This window comes from Hippichthys cyanospilos, chromosome 2 (assembly GCF_059441005.1).
Source record: "Hippichthys cyanospilos isolate Australia breed blue-spotted pipefish chromosome 2, RoL_Hcya_1.0, whole genome shotgun sequence".
Classification (NCBI taxonomy): domain Eukaryota; kingdom Metazoa; phylum Chordata; class Actinopteri; order Syngnathiformes; family Syngnathidae; genus Hippichthys; species Hippichthys cyanospilos.
In genome coordinates, this window is record NC_142370.1 from 10,059,379 (window position 1) to 10,076,717 (window position 17,339).

Sequence of the window (17,339 nt, forward strand, 5' to 3'; positions counted from 1 at the left end):
TCGCCCGCCTGTCGCTGCGCGCGCACATTAGACAAGGCCATCTGCCTCCGTCGCCTCTCACGACTCTTCTTCCCACACTTTCTCCCCGCGTGTGTCATGAATCCTGACTCAAAGCGCACAATGTGCACCCCAACCCACATTAGCATGCTATGCGTTAGCATGCTTGCACAATTTGCCTGTTGTAAGATATTCAACAAGCTAATAGAGATAAATACACTGTATGACAGGATTTAAATTGAATTAGTCTCAATTCAACTTCATTAATTAGAAATGTGTCCGTCCAAGCATGTCATGTCAATAAGACATGCGTATTTCAATTAGTGCGACATTGCCTTTTCTTATCTTTTAATTGAACAGAACTGAACGAGACCAACAAGTTTCCAAAACGGGCTCCAATGTCATACTTTTTTTAGAGCGCACAGAAACTCTCAAGCAAACAACCTAAGCCATGATCCTTTCTCTATTTCTTGTTCAACAGCTGTATTTGTGTAGATTGGCGCACAAATGATTCACTGTCACATCTAAGTTGTTGCACCACAAAAAAAAGCTCTTCTTGAGTAATTTGATTTCCCAATGTCTCCTTTAATATGTCATTAAATACCTGAAAAGAAAGCCAGAATCCATAAATAAATCATCCTTTTGCGAGGGATAGCAAGTAGTAGAGTGCTAAAGCTGAGGCACGTACCCCAAATAAGCAGTTGCTGTTCTCCTACCGTTTATTCACCTCATCCAAAATTAAATTAAAATCAGTCCTTTTGCAAGAGTACTTGTTATTTTTGGGGGTACATGCGCTTTTAAAATATATTTTACAAAAGTAGGATCCATGCAAAAGCGCATTTTTTATATAATTATTAAAATATGTGAATATTTAAGGAAAATATGATATATGTTCATATGTATATATATCAGTGGGGGGGTCGCGCGTTTTACACTTACGCCTTCAGTGATTCGACTCGAATAAATACCCCTCCGAAGCACACGTACGCATTACTGTGCCAGGTCCGCTATTATTGTTTTGTTTTTGTCCGAGCTGGTTCCACCATTTCGAGTGCAGAATGGTGACGTTTGTCACTTGTTGCGACTGAAGTCTCATGTTAAAAGATCAGATACGTATTTGGTGCCACATACCCATTGCGTGGGTCGCATTTGAAAGAATCGTATATGTGTCATTCACACTATCCCATTAAAAGGTCAGATACAGGTCAACACTAATTTTGCAGCCCTAACTGTCATGTATAAATACTTGACAAAAAAAAATGTCCAACAATTGAAAAATCCAATTTGCCCCATATGGTGAGTTCTACACTATATACAGTATTTCAAAGCCGCCAGAATCACCAACACTGGTCAACATGCTAAGGTAGCAACCTAAACGCATGGAAAGGTTTTCATTTGTAATTTAACATTTTACTTTTACTTCCTACAGTTTGTCACTATCAGTGGACTTTTAAATCTGTCCATGTAATGCTAACTAGCGAGCTAACTAGCGCTAAACCATTATGTAGTGCCATCCCTGTACTTCAAATTATTGTCTACACAGTTTCACATTTTTCATTACTAGGTTAAAAATATATTTGAAAACGGAAACATTTGGCGGCAAACTAATGTCCTGAAGAGGATTGTGTTCAGCTGCTGAGGCTCCTCTGCAGCATCAATGCTTGAAACAAAAAAAAAGAAAACAGCAAATTGTCACAATGACATTCAACATTGAAAAGTGCATCTTGCTGGCAAGATGCAGCATGTCTTTTTGAAAGCAGTTCAAAGCAGCATCATGTTTGTCCTGTTTCGCTTGGCTTGTTAGATGTGGAAGACTTGGCAGTGCGCTTTTTGTTTTGTTTTGGGAACTTCAGCTTCTGACATCAGCCCAAAATCTATCGAGACGACAAACGACATGACAGTTCCCGGTTCTTCTGAAGTCTTTTTTTTTCCGGAAACTACTGTATATGGACATGACCTCAATTGATTCACTTTACACGTTTCAGTTAGAGGTGCAGCAATTCAACAATCAAGTCAATCCTTGCAATTTTCTATTTTTGATGGATGGGGGCATATTGAACAATATCTTGGTCAAAATGACCAAAATGTAAGCCCTTCACCAGTATAGATTGGTTGTAAACATTGACACAAAACCACCAACTTTTCAAGTACATTTGAGCAGTTAGTTTTTAGCGATTTTGACCGGATGAAAGGCAGGAAACACTGCTTACATAGAAGCTATCGCAATAAAGATCTTGGCTTTGATGTCGACTTTGAATAACACTGTTACTTTTTCAACGCAGCGGCGGTGCCAAGAAGCTCCCTGACTAATGCTTGTGCATGAAATTGCCGGGAAATCGCTCAGCTTTGTAAAAGTACCATCTGTGCAGTTTTTTTGCTGTTTTGTGAGGGCCTTCTTGCTCCTAAAGGTGCGCTTAATTCCTACCATTCTGTTTGTGTGGACTGTGGAGGATGAATCAGGGATGTCTTGTGAAAAATGCGTTGCCTGGGAGACCAGGATGGACCCTCTCCAACCCCCCCACACCGCTCCTCTTTTAAAGGTACCCCATAATGAATAGAAAAGTACTTGAGGAGATGTCGACAAGCCCTCATCGTGATGGCTGCTGGGCTCGGCAGTCGTCATGATCACGATAAGAGCTGCGTGTCACCGTCAAATCGACTTTGCGCGCTCTCGCTGGCCTGACAATTCAAAAAAAAAAAAAAGGGCGTGCGAGATTGCATGTTGAGATGAGCGCGCTGTCCGAGGAGCAATTATTCAGCTCGTCGTCTTGTTTGCTTACTTCCTCCAAACCATCAAGTGACAGACCAGGCTATACACTCGCCTTTTGAATCGCTTGCAGCCAAGTCTGCAAGCGGCGTCCTCCGTGGGAAAGGGGAGAGAGAGAGACAAGAAAAAAAAAGAGAGGGGCTGCAAACTGCGAGTCTGCCTGTGACTCATTCACGACCGGTTGCAGCGACAGAGGAAAGCCTTAATTAGCTGCATTTTTCTCTTCCTGCCGCTCAGCGGACGACGGCGAACGCGCACTTGTCTTTTCTTTCCTGCTTTTTTCTTTCTTTTTTTTTCATCTCGTCTCCCCTCCCTCGGCTGTCTGGAGCTAGTGGGAAGGAGATGATGATGCACCTCCGTGCACGAGTTGCTCCACAACAAGAATGTCCCCGACTTCTGCCGGAGCCCAGCTGCAAGTACTGATCGCATCTGCTGCTCACCGCGTGAGCTGACTCTTTTTGTGTGTGTGTGCGCGTGGGTGATAATTGGGATTTGAACCCAATTGTATTGAATTTTCGCGAGAGGCTTCGCCATTCAACAAGCTGGAGGCGAGGAGGCGATGGGGCGCAGCGAGCCTCCTTCACCCACCGCGTCTTGCTCGGAGTCTTGGCCAGCTTGTTGAATCTCCTCCACGATGACCAGCCAGCCCGCAACGATGGCTTCGCCTTGAGCAACTTCTCCCTATTGCGTCTTCGATCTTTCGATTTTTTTTTCCCGAGTGAAAACATGGCTCGTCCCGTCCTGTTCGCCGAGCTGGGCTCCGTGTGGTGCCTGCTTTGCCTCCTGCGGACCGCGCTGGACGTGGCGCTGGCTCAGGAGACGTACGCGCCGCATTCGATCCGGACCGAGGGCCACTTGACCCTCGGCGGACTTTTCCCGGTGCACGCCAGGGGAGTGGAGGGCGCGCCGTGCGGGGACCTGAAGAAGGAGAACGGCATCCAGCGGATGGAAGCCATGATGTACGCTTTGGACCAAATCAACCAGGACGAGCAACTCTTGCCCAACATCACGCTGGGCGCTCGGGTGTTGGACACTTGTTCGAGGGATACCTACGCGCTGGAGCAGTCGCTAACTTTCGTGCAGGCCCTCATCACCAAGGACACCTCGGATGTGAGGTGCACCAACGGGGAGCCGCCGGTCTTCGTTAAGCCGGAAAAAGTGGTGGGAGTCATCGGAGCCTCGGCGAGCTCGGTATCGATCATGGTTGCCAACATCCTACGCCTCTTCCAGGCAAGTGCAAAGTACATTTCGCAGCCCTTTTTTTGTGACGAGGTACTGTACATGTTGCACTTTGGCAACGTCTTTCAAACAAAACAAAACAAAAATCTCACAAAAAGTATAACCCACTCAGGGGCGTTTCTAGGAAAGCAAAAACCATGTACCCCCCCCCCCCCCCAAAAAAAAAAAAAACAAAAAACAAAAACAAAAAAAACCTACCAAAAAACAAAAAAACAAACCTAAAAAACAATAAAACAGCAGGAGGATGGCTAGGCAAAGATGTTTTACCAAATACAATAATTTGTCTGACCAATCACTTGTCCATTTTTTGGTTGCTTTGAAACCCAGTGTGGAAACTTCACACACATTGTAAAATAAAAGAAAAAAATAAAGTGCGGATTTTCACAAGAATCGAGTTTACTTTTAGTTTACACGTGCGTTGTTAGGGATGGACAAGTGCCGATACCAAGTATCTAGTTCTTGGCCTTATTTCAAGGTATAAGTATTTGCGATGGCGAACAATCTCCTGGAACTCTTTACGATCAAAAACTGGATTCTTTAAATTAGAAGAATACTATTAATTTAATCAAATAGTTTAATGGTATAGGTGATTCTATAACCTTTTTATTTTCTGTTTCTTTACATGGAGGGTTGTGTTTCATATGTACTAGCGGTATCCGTACTTACTTGGTGTTAACGACTACTGAATGGTTGAGTACTCTTACTGGTTTGTGTGGGAAACCTTGAGTTATGACATATGTTTTTCAAAATATGACCAACTTTTGAGCCATTTTTTTGTTACTTTCAAACCTCGAGGTTAAACTTCACACACATTGTAAAAATAACAAAATGTTTCAAAAAGTGCAGTTTGTCAGAATAGCTAAGCTTACTTTTATGGCTGGGTGAGTACCGATAACAAATATTGATACTCGCGATTGCAGATGATATTGGTATTACCCTTTCTTAGTGTTTGGAGCCACAAATTAGAAGAAAAAGAAATTGCCATTAACTTGATGACATTTTAAGTAAAATGCTTTATTGGGGTATGCTTGTCTTTCTTTAAAATGATCTATTATATTTTAGTGGTGGACATTTTATGCACGCAAAATAGCCTACTAGTGGTATCAGTACTTGGTATTGTATCAGCCACTAAGCACCCATACTGGTATCGGTCTGGGGAAAAAAAAAAGAAAAAAAAACTGCTATGGAACCCTGCTTTGAAACCCTGAGAATAAACGTCACACACACTGTTGAAACAATGGCAGATTTTCAGAACCTTTGGTCGCTTTTTGAATCTCTATTTGTTATTGCAGTAATTCCATGGATATCCAGTTATGTTGTTGACAGGAAGCCAGCATCTTCCATTCCCCCAACAGCTTCTCGAGGGCACTATGTAGGGAATTCCCCAGGTTTGTTGTTTCAATGTCTAAATGCCCCATTGATGTGGGCCAGCGTTGGCTTTTAAGAGGGTCAGTTGCCTGACTTGCTTTTCCTTTTGTGTCGTCGTCTGCATCTCACTGTGATGATGAAGATGTTGATGATGAGGATAATTGAAAGGCACCCCCCACCATAATGAGGACATGCAGTATAGAAAATGGATGGATCCATTTCTATTGTGACTCACCATTACAGCAGTTGGCAATCGCTGATTGAAAACATCAGTGTGAGAGAAGTGCTTTTAAAAATCCAAATAAAAGAGGAGTAAAAATTCATCTGTCCTGATGTGCAGTTTGATTTGTTTTCTCAGTTCTGGTGGTTTTGATTGGAAAAAAAAAGTGTGGTCTCCAGGGCTGCAATTAACTGAATTTCAATCGTGATCAAGATTTTGGCTGCCTTGATTAAATTAATGCGATTGTCTGCAATATTTACATTTCAAATGAAGACTGCTGCATTTCTAATCAAGCACTTTTTCAACCACTTGGAGGCATACACATGATTAAGGTATATATTAAGTTGCATATTTATTTATTTATTTTTCATATGGAAGGCTTTTTGCACAGTAGAAGCAGATGTTTGCAATTGCCTTATTTTGATTCAACATGCTTATCAGCCTGCCTTTATGGAGCACTAGAGAAGTTTGATTTAGTTGAATAATGAATCTCACTGATTAGTTTATTATCAAAATAGATGTCAATTAATTTGATAATCAATCCTTGATGCATCAATGGCTTGACAAAAACCTTTTTCGGCGATGTACCCCTTGTGAAATATCAAGTAATGCAAAGCATCCATCCATCCATTTTCTAGAGCTGCTTATCCTCACAAGGGTCGCAGGCTTGCTGGTGCCTATCCCAGCTGACTTCGGGTAGTAGGCGGGGGACAACCTGGCTTGGTTGCCGGCCATTTGCAGGGCACACAGAGACGAAAAAACCATTCGGCTTATTTTATTCAGCAACTCCAGAAGATAAAACATGCGACCTTATCTGATTTATTTCTGGCTAGTTTGCCAGGAAATTACGTTTCAAATGACAATGCGCATCCATATGTAACTTAACAAAATAAAGGCATACGACATTTTGCAAATGAGTCACTAGGGCACAATAAGACACTTAATTTTCCATTCAATTTGCTCTTAATTTGAAAAGAAAGCTGTTCTGTTCCTGTCACAGCATTAACAAGCATTAAATTACATTTGTTAAAATCTCACATATCCCTGAAAGGCCTTCACTTAACCCCAGGGGCACTCGTACCTCCATTTGAGAATCATTATGCTAGAAAACCGGGAATGTAGAAAAATAACCTAATACAATGTCATCGTAAGTATTCAGTACCCCCTTTCACACCGTTTTTCTCCTGAGCTGGCCAAGTTTATTCCTTTCAGACACGGCAACAACAAAAAAGTGGGGCATTTCCATGTCCACCTTGCATATTCAACTGTTGCAGCCTTGCACATTGAATAATTAGACGATGCTGATGATGTCAGCGTCTTTGACGGCAACGATTTCCGCCAACGCGACAGGGCGTGGGCGCTCGGTTTCTACACACACGCACACACCTCCGACATCATGAGTCAAGTCGACATCCGTCGCTACCTTACACACAGTACGTATATTGAGGCCTCGGTTGCAAAAGTCAGAACGCCCCCGTTGTTCACCATAGACACTGTCCACTGCGGTGCTGGAGGAACAGCTCCAGTTGCAGGGAGACCCACTCCGGGTTCTGATGAATGGCCCCTGACAGGCTGACTCGTCCCGAGCACTGCCAAACCCACAAGAGAATTCTGAAGTGGCAAGAGAGTGGAGACATACAGGAGATGCTTATTATAGAATAATGATACTCAGCAGAGCGCTGACCTCCACCAAGGCCGGACAATGCTGTAGTTTGGATCGACACCAAAATCTATTCCCTATGAGATAATCGCTTTCTGCGGATGCCAAAATTTTGTCATGAAGATTCATACTTGCTCGCTGAGAAAGAGGACAGGAAGTTTGCAACAACAAGAAAATCCAAGTGTTATCTTTGGCGGCGTACCAGCCTTTAATCATTTCATAGGAAATAGTTGTTGCATTATCTACAAACAAACACAATAACGATATTGATAACAACAAAAACGGAAAACGAGGGAGTCAGAAATTAACCCTCCATTTTCTCAATAATGTTTATTTCATGGCACTAAGGGATATTAGTTATCCAATTTGTAAGTATTTCAAGATATGGGCTGCTAATGGGTTTCTGTTTTGACTTGAGAGTGCAAATGAACTTCGAGTGCCATATGGTGGCAGGTGGTGCAAGAAAACTCACTTCACAACAAGCAGCACTGAATGTAAACCAAAGACAATGACGCCATCACAAAGCCTCTGCTAGCTTAATGCTAACACACAATGGAAAACTCCATAAATGGGCTAGCAGCTAGCATACATGCGACTGTGTTATTACCTTTTAAGTACTCGCGATGTCAGTCATTACTCGTACGAGCCGCTTTTTTTAGGATCATGAGGTAAAAATTACAAATTGGAAAAAGAGAAAATTACCACGAATTCCATGAAATATGAAGGAAACACTTTGTTGATATTCACGGTAATTGTTTTCTTTGGGGGGGAAATTCTGTCTATCAAATGTATCAGCGGTATTGGTGAGGAGATTGGTGTCAACGCTTACTGATATCAATCTGAACAAAGGTATCGAACGCCTCTAAAAATGTTTTTTTTAAAGGTATTTGCTTGTTGAACCTCTGTCTTTTACTACACATAAGATTGGCTTCATATAAGAATGAGCGTCATAATGTGATATGAAGGAGAGCTAAAAAACGGTTTCATTTTTTAAAAAAATCATTCAGAATTTGTTCTACCTGATCTTGAATTGGAGCTGGAACATAGTTGCATTTTTTTTTTTTTTTTTTTTGTAATGACATGATGGAAGTGTTTTGAGTTACGGATATTGGCTATGGTATGATGAAACTCGATCCTTGTGTTGGGATTTGACTGATTCAGGATGAATAAACCCTGCCGAGTTAATTTCATCTCCAAGTTTGGGCAGACTTTTTCTTCCTGGGGTGAGAGAGGGAAGAGCGTGGGAGAGCAGGAAAGCAGAAAAAGACTTGTTCACATAGCAGATATTTATCAGATTCATACATAAAGATGATCAAAAGCCGCAAAATGTGCAGTGATGAATTATTTGGATGTCAGAGCCCACTTTGATATGTTTGTGAAATTTTCTGACGTGAAATTTCTCATCAGCGTTGGATGCGTTTTGATTTTTTTTTTTTTTAAACAGAATACTTCAGAAGAAATGTTAGAAGAAATTCAGAAAGTGAAAACATTTTTTAACCAAAAGCGCCACCAGGGGGTGGCAGTGGCCATCTTTATAAATTTGCAGGCCACCCCAAGGGGTTAATTTAGATTTTAAAAAATGTTCCTCTCATTTTGTTTAGTAGTTTGTTTCATTTTGCCTACAGTACATGTTCATATGCTGACTAATGGAGACTCATGTTTTTTTGTGTGTTTCTGTGGTTTCAGGGCTGACTTATTTTCGAAGCTTAAAGTAATATTTGATATTGTGAAAAACACAACCACATACGAGTGACTGCAGCGCTGTGTCCTTCGCTAAGCACAGCCTGGTCATGTATATTGTAATGTAATGTGTAGTCAGTATAAATTATTGGTTTATTTATTGTAGTTTTAAGTCAAAGAGATACTGGTTGTTTTCGTGTTTGTTTACGATTAGCGTAAATATCCGGCAATTAGCATAGATATAGTGATTAGCATTAAGCTAGCAACGTATTAATGTGCAGTTAGCATGCTAGTTTAGTCTACTTTTATTCATATAACAGAAAAGAGGGTCACCGTAACTTTTTGTAATTTATTTTGAGATAGAATTAAGAGTGTTTTTTCCATGATTTTCTTAGTTTTGCTCAGTTGAGTCATCTACTCTCAATAAAAGTGTAATCAAAATTAACAGCTGCTATCATTTGAGGGAGTTATCTGTCTAGCTACTCCAGGGAGATAGCAATGGAAAAATAGTACACTTTAACCATTATATAACTCAAAATGTTGACTGTGTTCTTATTCGGTTATTTGCAATAAACCATTAGTAACATTGAATATAACCCAATACTGTAAACCAAAAAATATCTGTTCCTTTAAGTCTTTTTGTTCGTTTTCTACAATGATATAAAAATATCCTGAAATTACGGCTTTTGTCATTTCTGTGCCAAACATTTTAGTGGCCCCCATCTAGGCACCTTGATAGAAATATTCCTGGAAATGCCACTGCTTTCAAGCAAACATTTTACAAATCTCATTTTAAATTATTACGTAGTACATTATTTATTTTATAAATACAATACAAAGCAAATGTCATCATATTGTCCTGAAACCTCTTTGTAAACACCAGTGCAGCAATAATAACCACTATGCTAAAAGACTGTAAAAGTAGATAATTAGTCCTCGAAGTAGAACATTAACGTGACAAATATATATACACAAGAAACTGTCTACATAAATTACGAATTACAGAGTCCTAATTAGTAATTAATTAGGCATAAGAGCAGTTGTCCAAAACCGCTATAAAATGTTTTCACAGAACCATACGTTTTGTTATTCTCTATTTGACACATAAAATTTTGTTTTTATCTATTATTTTTTTCACTTGTGATCAATGAACGGAGCTGATATTAATCTGTTTCAGTCCCCCCCGCTCAAAAGAAAGGAGTATCTATGAAATGGGTTTTTAATACGGAAACTGCCCTTCTGCTATATTGTACTTCATAAAACATGTAGCAATAACATAGTGCTATACAATGTAAATAATGCAACCCCTTTTTTGTGCTCAACCTGCCCACCGGGGGCAGCATAACATAATGATGACGCAAACGAAGATGACTTGACTTACACATGATTGTAATGTTTGCCATTATTTCCCAAGGATCCAAAATATATGCCTGAATATTATGCCCTCTGTCTACATGTGTTTATGTACTGCGTAGCAGAACACCATCTCAGCGATGCTACTTGTTAGCTTGTCTTTTGTGTTTTAAATTGTGTCTTAGCATTAGGCCGGAGGTTGTGTGTACATAACAAGTAATTGATTATGAAATTATTCTAAATGATTATAAATTATTTGCTTACTGATTAATCATCATTTAACACAAAATTGTCCAACTCTTTCAGCCTCTTAGCAATAAATATTTGAGACGTTTATTCTACCTTGGTGTTGAATTTAATTAAAATATTTGCTTCTACTTTGGCAAGCAACGATCAATATTTTTGCCAATTTTAACGACAATTTTATGACATATGAGGTGGACCGAATCTGTAATTGAATCATAATCACATCGTGTTTGTGCACTTTCTGAATTAGCAATTCGAAATAATGTGTGGTACTTTAATAAAGGAATGGATATAAATAAATGTTCATTTTATCACATTTTTTGCACCCCGAGAAGAATTTCCGGCCTCACGTTAGTTTCCTGTGACAACTACGAGAACCTTACCCTATTACTTATTTCTTCCGTGCCGGGATGTTTTGCAGTGTTGTGTGGTATAATCTTTTATGTTTTATTGTAATAATTATTTTGAAAGAAATATTCTTTATTTAAAGTTTTAAGGGGAATTCTAAGTATCAAAAGTACTAGGGGTATTGTTACTTGGTAGCGATATCTGTGACTACTCAAGAGTTGAATACAGAAAACGTGTATGTGTGTACGTGTGTATACACACACACACACACACACACACACACACACACACACACACACACACACATTTTTTTTTGGGGGGGGGTGTTGGCACATTTCCAATATACAGAGTTAGGATCTTTAATTTTTGCTCAAAAATCAAAGCAAAAAACCCCAAATACATCTGAATGACAGCTTGTTTCTCGAAAAACTCAGAAGTCAAGTCTCTCATATCTGAAGGCAGCGTTGCGCCGGCTTCATGGAGAGGAAACGCATCACATGAACATGATGTTTTCCAGTCGGACAAATGAAAGGCCTTTCAGTGAAAGAACAACATTAGCATAACATAGCTAATGGCACTGACATCCAGTAATGGCGTTTCCAAGATTAATGCTTGAAGTTAATTTCTTCCTCCTTTAATTTGGAAATGTGGTAAAAAGGTAAAATGTGGAGTCACCGCCTCGCAGAAGGGAGAAGTGCTTGTTTTTATGTTGCTTTTTTACGAGTGCACTAAAATCTGCCCGTATTATTTGTCTGCAGTGTGACTTGATGGTAGTTTGGGGCAATCTTTTAGATGTTTGGTACTGGGGAATATTTGGGTTCGGTCCCATTCAATCCCCCCATCGTCAATCAAACGTGGGTGATGATTATTTGCGCCCAGCATGTCGCTCTCGTCGGGAAACGACAACGGAAGCGCTGCGGGGATGGCTCCAAGCGACTCCCGGCCTCGTCTTTCCATCCGCGCCAACTTGCAGTCGGACCATTTGCAAAATTCCTATCTGAAATAGATTTATGGCCGGCGAAGTCAGACGCAGCGCTACTTGATGTAATTGAACGTGATGACAAGGGCCTCTTGCGCCAAGAGGCTGCAGATTTTTTAAATCAAGTATTTTCAAGCACAGCGCTTTGATTTCTGGGTCCTCTTCCTCGCTTGCATCAACTTGCCAACGGAGGCGCACGCATGTCAGTTTCCCGTCAAAACCTTGGCACGCTAAATGGCCGCTATCATCGCAAGTAAATGAAATGAGTTTGCAGCAGTGATTTCAAAGCGCGTTAGCGTTTGTTTGTGCGCGCATATCTCTTCTGCCTGTTGGCTGCGGGAGTGCACTGCTGCAGTGCAATGAGAACTGCAGCAGGGCTCCAGTACAGAGCCCATTAATTATTTAAAACACATCTCCATATAACAAAATATCTAATGGCTTCAAATATCACACGGACGCCGTTGTCGACGTGCACGTTTGACTGTGAAGATCAACATGCGTGGAGTCTGCGATAGTCTTGCTGTCATCATCGAGAATCATGACAAATTATTTTCATCGGCGAAGCTTGATCGCGTGCGTGAGACAAGACCTGCAATTTGCGGGTCACGTGGCAATACGATAATGAAATCTGTAATTCCTTATTGTTGACGAATAAAAACAAGACTATGGTAAATGTGGTTTAAATGAATAAAACCTATGCTGAAATATCTCTTTATCTTCAGTGACCAGTACAAAACGTGCCATAGATGCTGGTCACGTGACCGTAATGTCATGCCCTATTGCTGAGAAATATATATATTACTAAATGTGATTAACAAAATGTAAACAACGATCCTCCTGATATGGATTTTTTGAGGCCGATTGATTATATTCAGAAATAAATGCCAATTACAGATTCCGCCACTGATTACTTTAAAAGATTATTATGAATAACAAAGCTTTTTCCCCCCACCCAATGCATTTCAATAAGTCTCAGTTAAAGAGCGGTACCAATTCACAGTGAGTAGCAGGAGTCGCTGGCAACATACAGCAACATACAATACAATGTTGTTTCTTCGTATCCTTATTAGCAATTGAAGGTGAATTGGACTAAAATGGACTAAAAACAGGCGAAAGTATCATGTGTTTCTTTAATTAAAATCATCATGACATGACTACAAAAGTACTAAAATACTCAGGCAGCTAGTCGAATAAAACCTTACTAGACTATAATGACTATTAACATGATTATAAAGAATTAAAAAAAAGGGGGGATAGGCACCAGCCTTCCTGCGACCCTTGTGAGGATAAGCGGCTCTAGAAAATGGATGGATGGATGATTTTTAAAATGACAAATCAATACAGTTCATTCAATTTACCGCTCAGCCCTAATTCATGAACGTATTGCAAGTCGCCAGTGCTTCTCACCGTGTTCATGCCCACAACGGCGCAAAGTGCCTTTTTTTCCCTTTTAAAGGCCTATTACCAACACCTGGGCTCCATGCAGATTGACGCTGTGCGCCGCGCCAGTCATGAAAATAAAGGCAGTAGTGTTGCTGCTCACGATTTACCGTTGCTGCACACTGTAGCTCTTTCTGTTCAATTAGAAACATGATGGGCTTGACTGCAAATAGCTCTTTAGCAGAAAGTGACCATCGAAGTGCTTAGCATGCTTTTAGCCCCACTGTGCTCTTCTCACAACAGTCATTTATCCTCTGGGGTTTTGTGGCTCCATTGGCTGGACAATTAGGCGAAGGATTCAAACCGCAGCTGTCAACCTAACTTGGTTATCATCCACTCACTGGGAAAAAAAAACATTTTTTTAAAGAGTTTGAAGTTCGTTAAAACCCTCGAGTTATACTTTGATGCGTCTATGAAACATTAACATGCGACTTGAAAGGAGAGAGCCACGCATGCTTTTAATTTATTCCTTCTTACTTTTGCTCGGCTCTCGTCTGGTTTGTTCTTGCTCATGTCATGTCATGTTTTGTTTCTTGGAGTGTTCTCAAGTGCAATACGTTTACATATCAAATGATCGCAAGCCAAAGCCTTAAAGTGCACATGTTCAAAAGCAGTACCGGTGGGCTCCTTTTGCAATATTGAAAATGAAGCAAAAAGTGGAACTCACACTTTAAACTACGTTGGGTCAAAATACATAAAATACATATATAGTCCACATTCAGTTCTTTTCGTGTCATATTATATTCATTTGGTTACGCTCGTTCCAGTGTTGTAGTTTTAGGTCCGAATTTTTATCCAATCAGAATTCAGCTAAATTGTGTCACCAGGCTGTATGAAATCTGCCTGAGTCAACAGCGCGGACGTCTGTGCACTGCAGGTAAACAAATATCAAAAGATATAATGAATAGACGGTAGCAATAGCCAATCAGATCACGAGTTGGCGACTGACAGGCCAGCTAGAAGGCCAGAATGTCCGCGCCCTGTGATTGGATGGATTGGGTAGTAGGCAGCGCTATAAAAAGCAACCAAGATACATGGGGTTACTTGATTGATCTGCATTAACGGTGTTGCATACACCAGAGCCCGACTCGGGGACCTTGTTTTTGAAATTGTATTTTTTCATATTCACGGGTCGTGATGAATTTTAATTGCTGATGCGGGTTTATTGATGTTTAAATGCACTGGAAAATAGCCTGTGTTGTACAGATTAAGGTGATGCAATGCCCAGTAATGCGTATGTGCGCTTCTGTTATTTTATTTCTCCAGCCATGGTGTCATAAATGATAGTATTATGATGGATATTTATTCGAGTAGGACATCGCTGAAGGCCTAAGTGTGAAATGCACGGACCGTCACTGGTTTAGTATATAAATTAAAAGTTGAGTTGCTCCCCGTCTCGACAAATTATTGATTCAAGTGACAACACCAGCCAACGCGCTAACGTCGCTATGGCAATCTGTGGAAAGATTCTCATTTTTAATTTAGAATCACTCATTAGGCGGCTAAAAGGTGCTCACTTCCTCCTCGACGATACTATGTTATGACGCATTGCAGTCCAATGTAAAATTTTGGTTCGGAGTTTCCAAGGGCCAGTTCGCTAGTCAGCACTGATTGGTTCAATGCTCATGTGACTTTATATGTAGACATCTTGTAAAAGTAATAAATCTTGTAAAAGTAATAAATGCTTAATAATTTTCCAACACAACACTTACACAGTCCATTTCCACTTTTTCTTCCCCAGACTGAACAAACAAAAAAAAGAATTGCTCGAGGCTCGCTCGGCATCTAAATCAGTCCACTGAATGAATCATTTTGGGCTTTACTGTATCGGTCCAAAGCTAATAAACTTTGAATGAACTTTGAGTGTAAATCTGCCGCTTCGCAGTAGGAGCGTGCGGACGATGACGACTCCCCGAGCTGTCGTCCTCTCCCTTCCCACTTGCTGCTTTGCCTCAGTGGCAATGATGAGATCATTTGGTGACTCCCCCCTGTAATAATTGAACCATCAAGGAAGCAAAATAGTGATTGTAGATTTGACAACCTGACCCCAAATATCACGGGTGCCCATTGAAGACATGAGTAGCAGCTGAACTCTTAATACCGGTGCAATTGACATGAGCGATGGATTTTTCCGAAGACCCAGGAGGCTTGATCAATAGTGTTGCTATGGTGAAGCCGATTTGCTGCGGAGATGTTTTTATTTCACCATTTTCCACGCTGTGTTGGAAATGAAGACAACAAAACCACAAGAAGTAAGGGGGGGGGGAAAAATCAATCAACTTTTAAATTGTTTCTAAGAAGTAGCACGCCTTGTGAAAAAACAAAAAAACAAAAAAAACAAGCACATCCTGAAATTGCTCAAAAGAAGAATGTCCTCCGAATGCACTGCAGTTGCGAGGATTGTGTAACTTTGTCTTTTTTGGTCAATCTGACTTGTCTCCATCCGGACAAGATCAGAGTGATGCTGGCTGTCCTCTCGCATCTCGTTTTGCGGCTACACAAGGCAAACTTTTTATTTAATGCAGGTGAACTCTTTCTTGTCCTCCTGTCTGGGGAAGCAGCCACTTCAGACCCGCTGTCCAAATGAGGCATCGGCGTCCTCTGCTCACATGGCCCTGACAGCCTCCAGTTGGCTTTTTATCTCTCCTTTCTCACAGAATCATCACTGTGATTGATGAAGGAGACTGAAAGCTCATAGCCTGATCTATTCAGAGGACAGTGGTAAAGACACGCACCAAAGAGAATACCAAAAGGAATATGAAAGCCGTCTGTGTACCTGAGCCGCGCTTGTGAACGGCGTTCGGCTTTTCCCTTTTTTATAAACGCAACCGCTTGTTCTTATGCATGTACTGTAGCAGCTCAATTAGTCACAGGTCTGAAGCGATTGTCTATCCTACTGTGACATGAATGCTTGGAATGCTAAATATTCTGTGCATAAACACAGAGGACGTTACTGTTACTTTTTATGCGCACCAGCAAGTAAGCTGAAAAAAAGTTCTTTAGTTCTATTGGAATGACCTAATTCGGACATGTACATCCGTTGCGCCTGATTAAGATCGATTATTTTAGTATTCATAAATAGTAAAAAATACTGTATAGATAATATATATGTGTGTCTTTTTTTGCTTAAAGAGTATTTAAGTATGACTAGAGACAAAAGTGAAATACATTTTCACTTGAAAATATTTTTAAATTGGTCATTTTTTAAATTAAATTCAAATAGTATAAAAGGAGACCTTATTACTGTATTTTAGACAAATATTTCTATTTGGTTTATGAAACCGACGTCAAAACCGCAGAAGAAAATTCTGCTGGTGAAAACAACATATGAGTAAGCCTGCTGCATTAACCCTTGTTGCATTATGTTACAAATTATTGGAATTTCTTTGATTTTTTCATGATATAAAAGAATCAATGGGGAAAACATTTTAATCATGATTAAAACCTGTAAAATTGCAATATTCAATGATTTCAATGTGATTGCAGCTGGATGCGCAAGGTTTTGTGTACAAAATTAATCATTGTCCAATTTTTGGATCATATAAAACCATTCAAATTACAATTTTTGATATGCATTTTAATAGGATTTGTGATATTGATTTTCCCGTGATTTTTGCAACATTCCATTGAGCAGAGACCAAACTATGTCCGTAAACAGAAAATTCTTTGCTGACTTGTGTTTCACCTCAAAACAGTTGGTGGTGATAGAGACCAGTTAATGGCTACGTCCTAAAGTGTCATCATCACGTCACAGACTACAAAGACAGACAATAGCATTTTTCTTGTGGGTGTTAATAAAGTTAACCTACATATATATATGGATAGAAGTATTGCCACTGAACAATTTGAGTGGTTGAAGGGAAAAAAAAAAAAAACAACTTTAATTCTTACGCCTTTAACAACAATTAAAGTCACCTGAGTGACAAAATTAGAAAAAAAAAATGCAACATGTGTAATTCGCGAAGTTTGTGCTCAAAGGTTAAAGTGACCAGGAAGAATGGTGACTTGTGCCAGTTGAGTCGCCCAACGGCTCATGTCAGCC

The 17,339-nt window shown here is 40.2% G+C and overlaps 1 protein-coding gene across 1 annotated transcript in view; it reads left to right on the plus strand.

The window, feature by feature from the left end:
- Positions 1-2,849: 2,849 nt before the first annotated feature.
- grm7 (glutamate metabotropic receptor 7) overlaps positions 2,850-17,339 on the plus strand; it is a 120,516-nt gene continuing 106,026 nt past the window's right edge. The window contains exon 1 of the mRNA XM_088406835.1: positions 2,850-3,994. Coding sequence (XP_088262961.1) covers positions 3,491-3,994 — 504 coding nt within the window. The 5' untranslated portion in view covers positions 2,850-3,490. The remainder of the gene's footprint in view (positions 3,995-17,339) is intronic.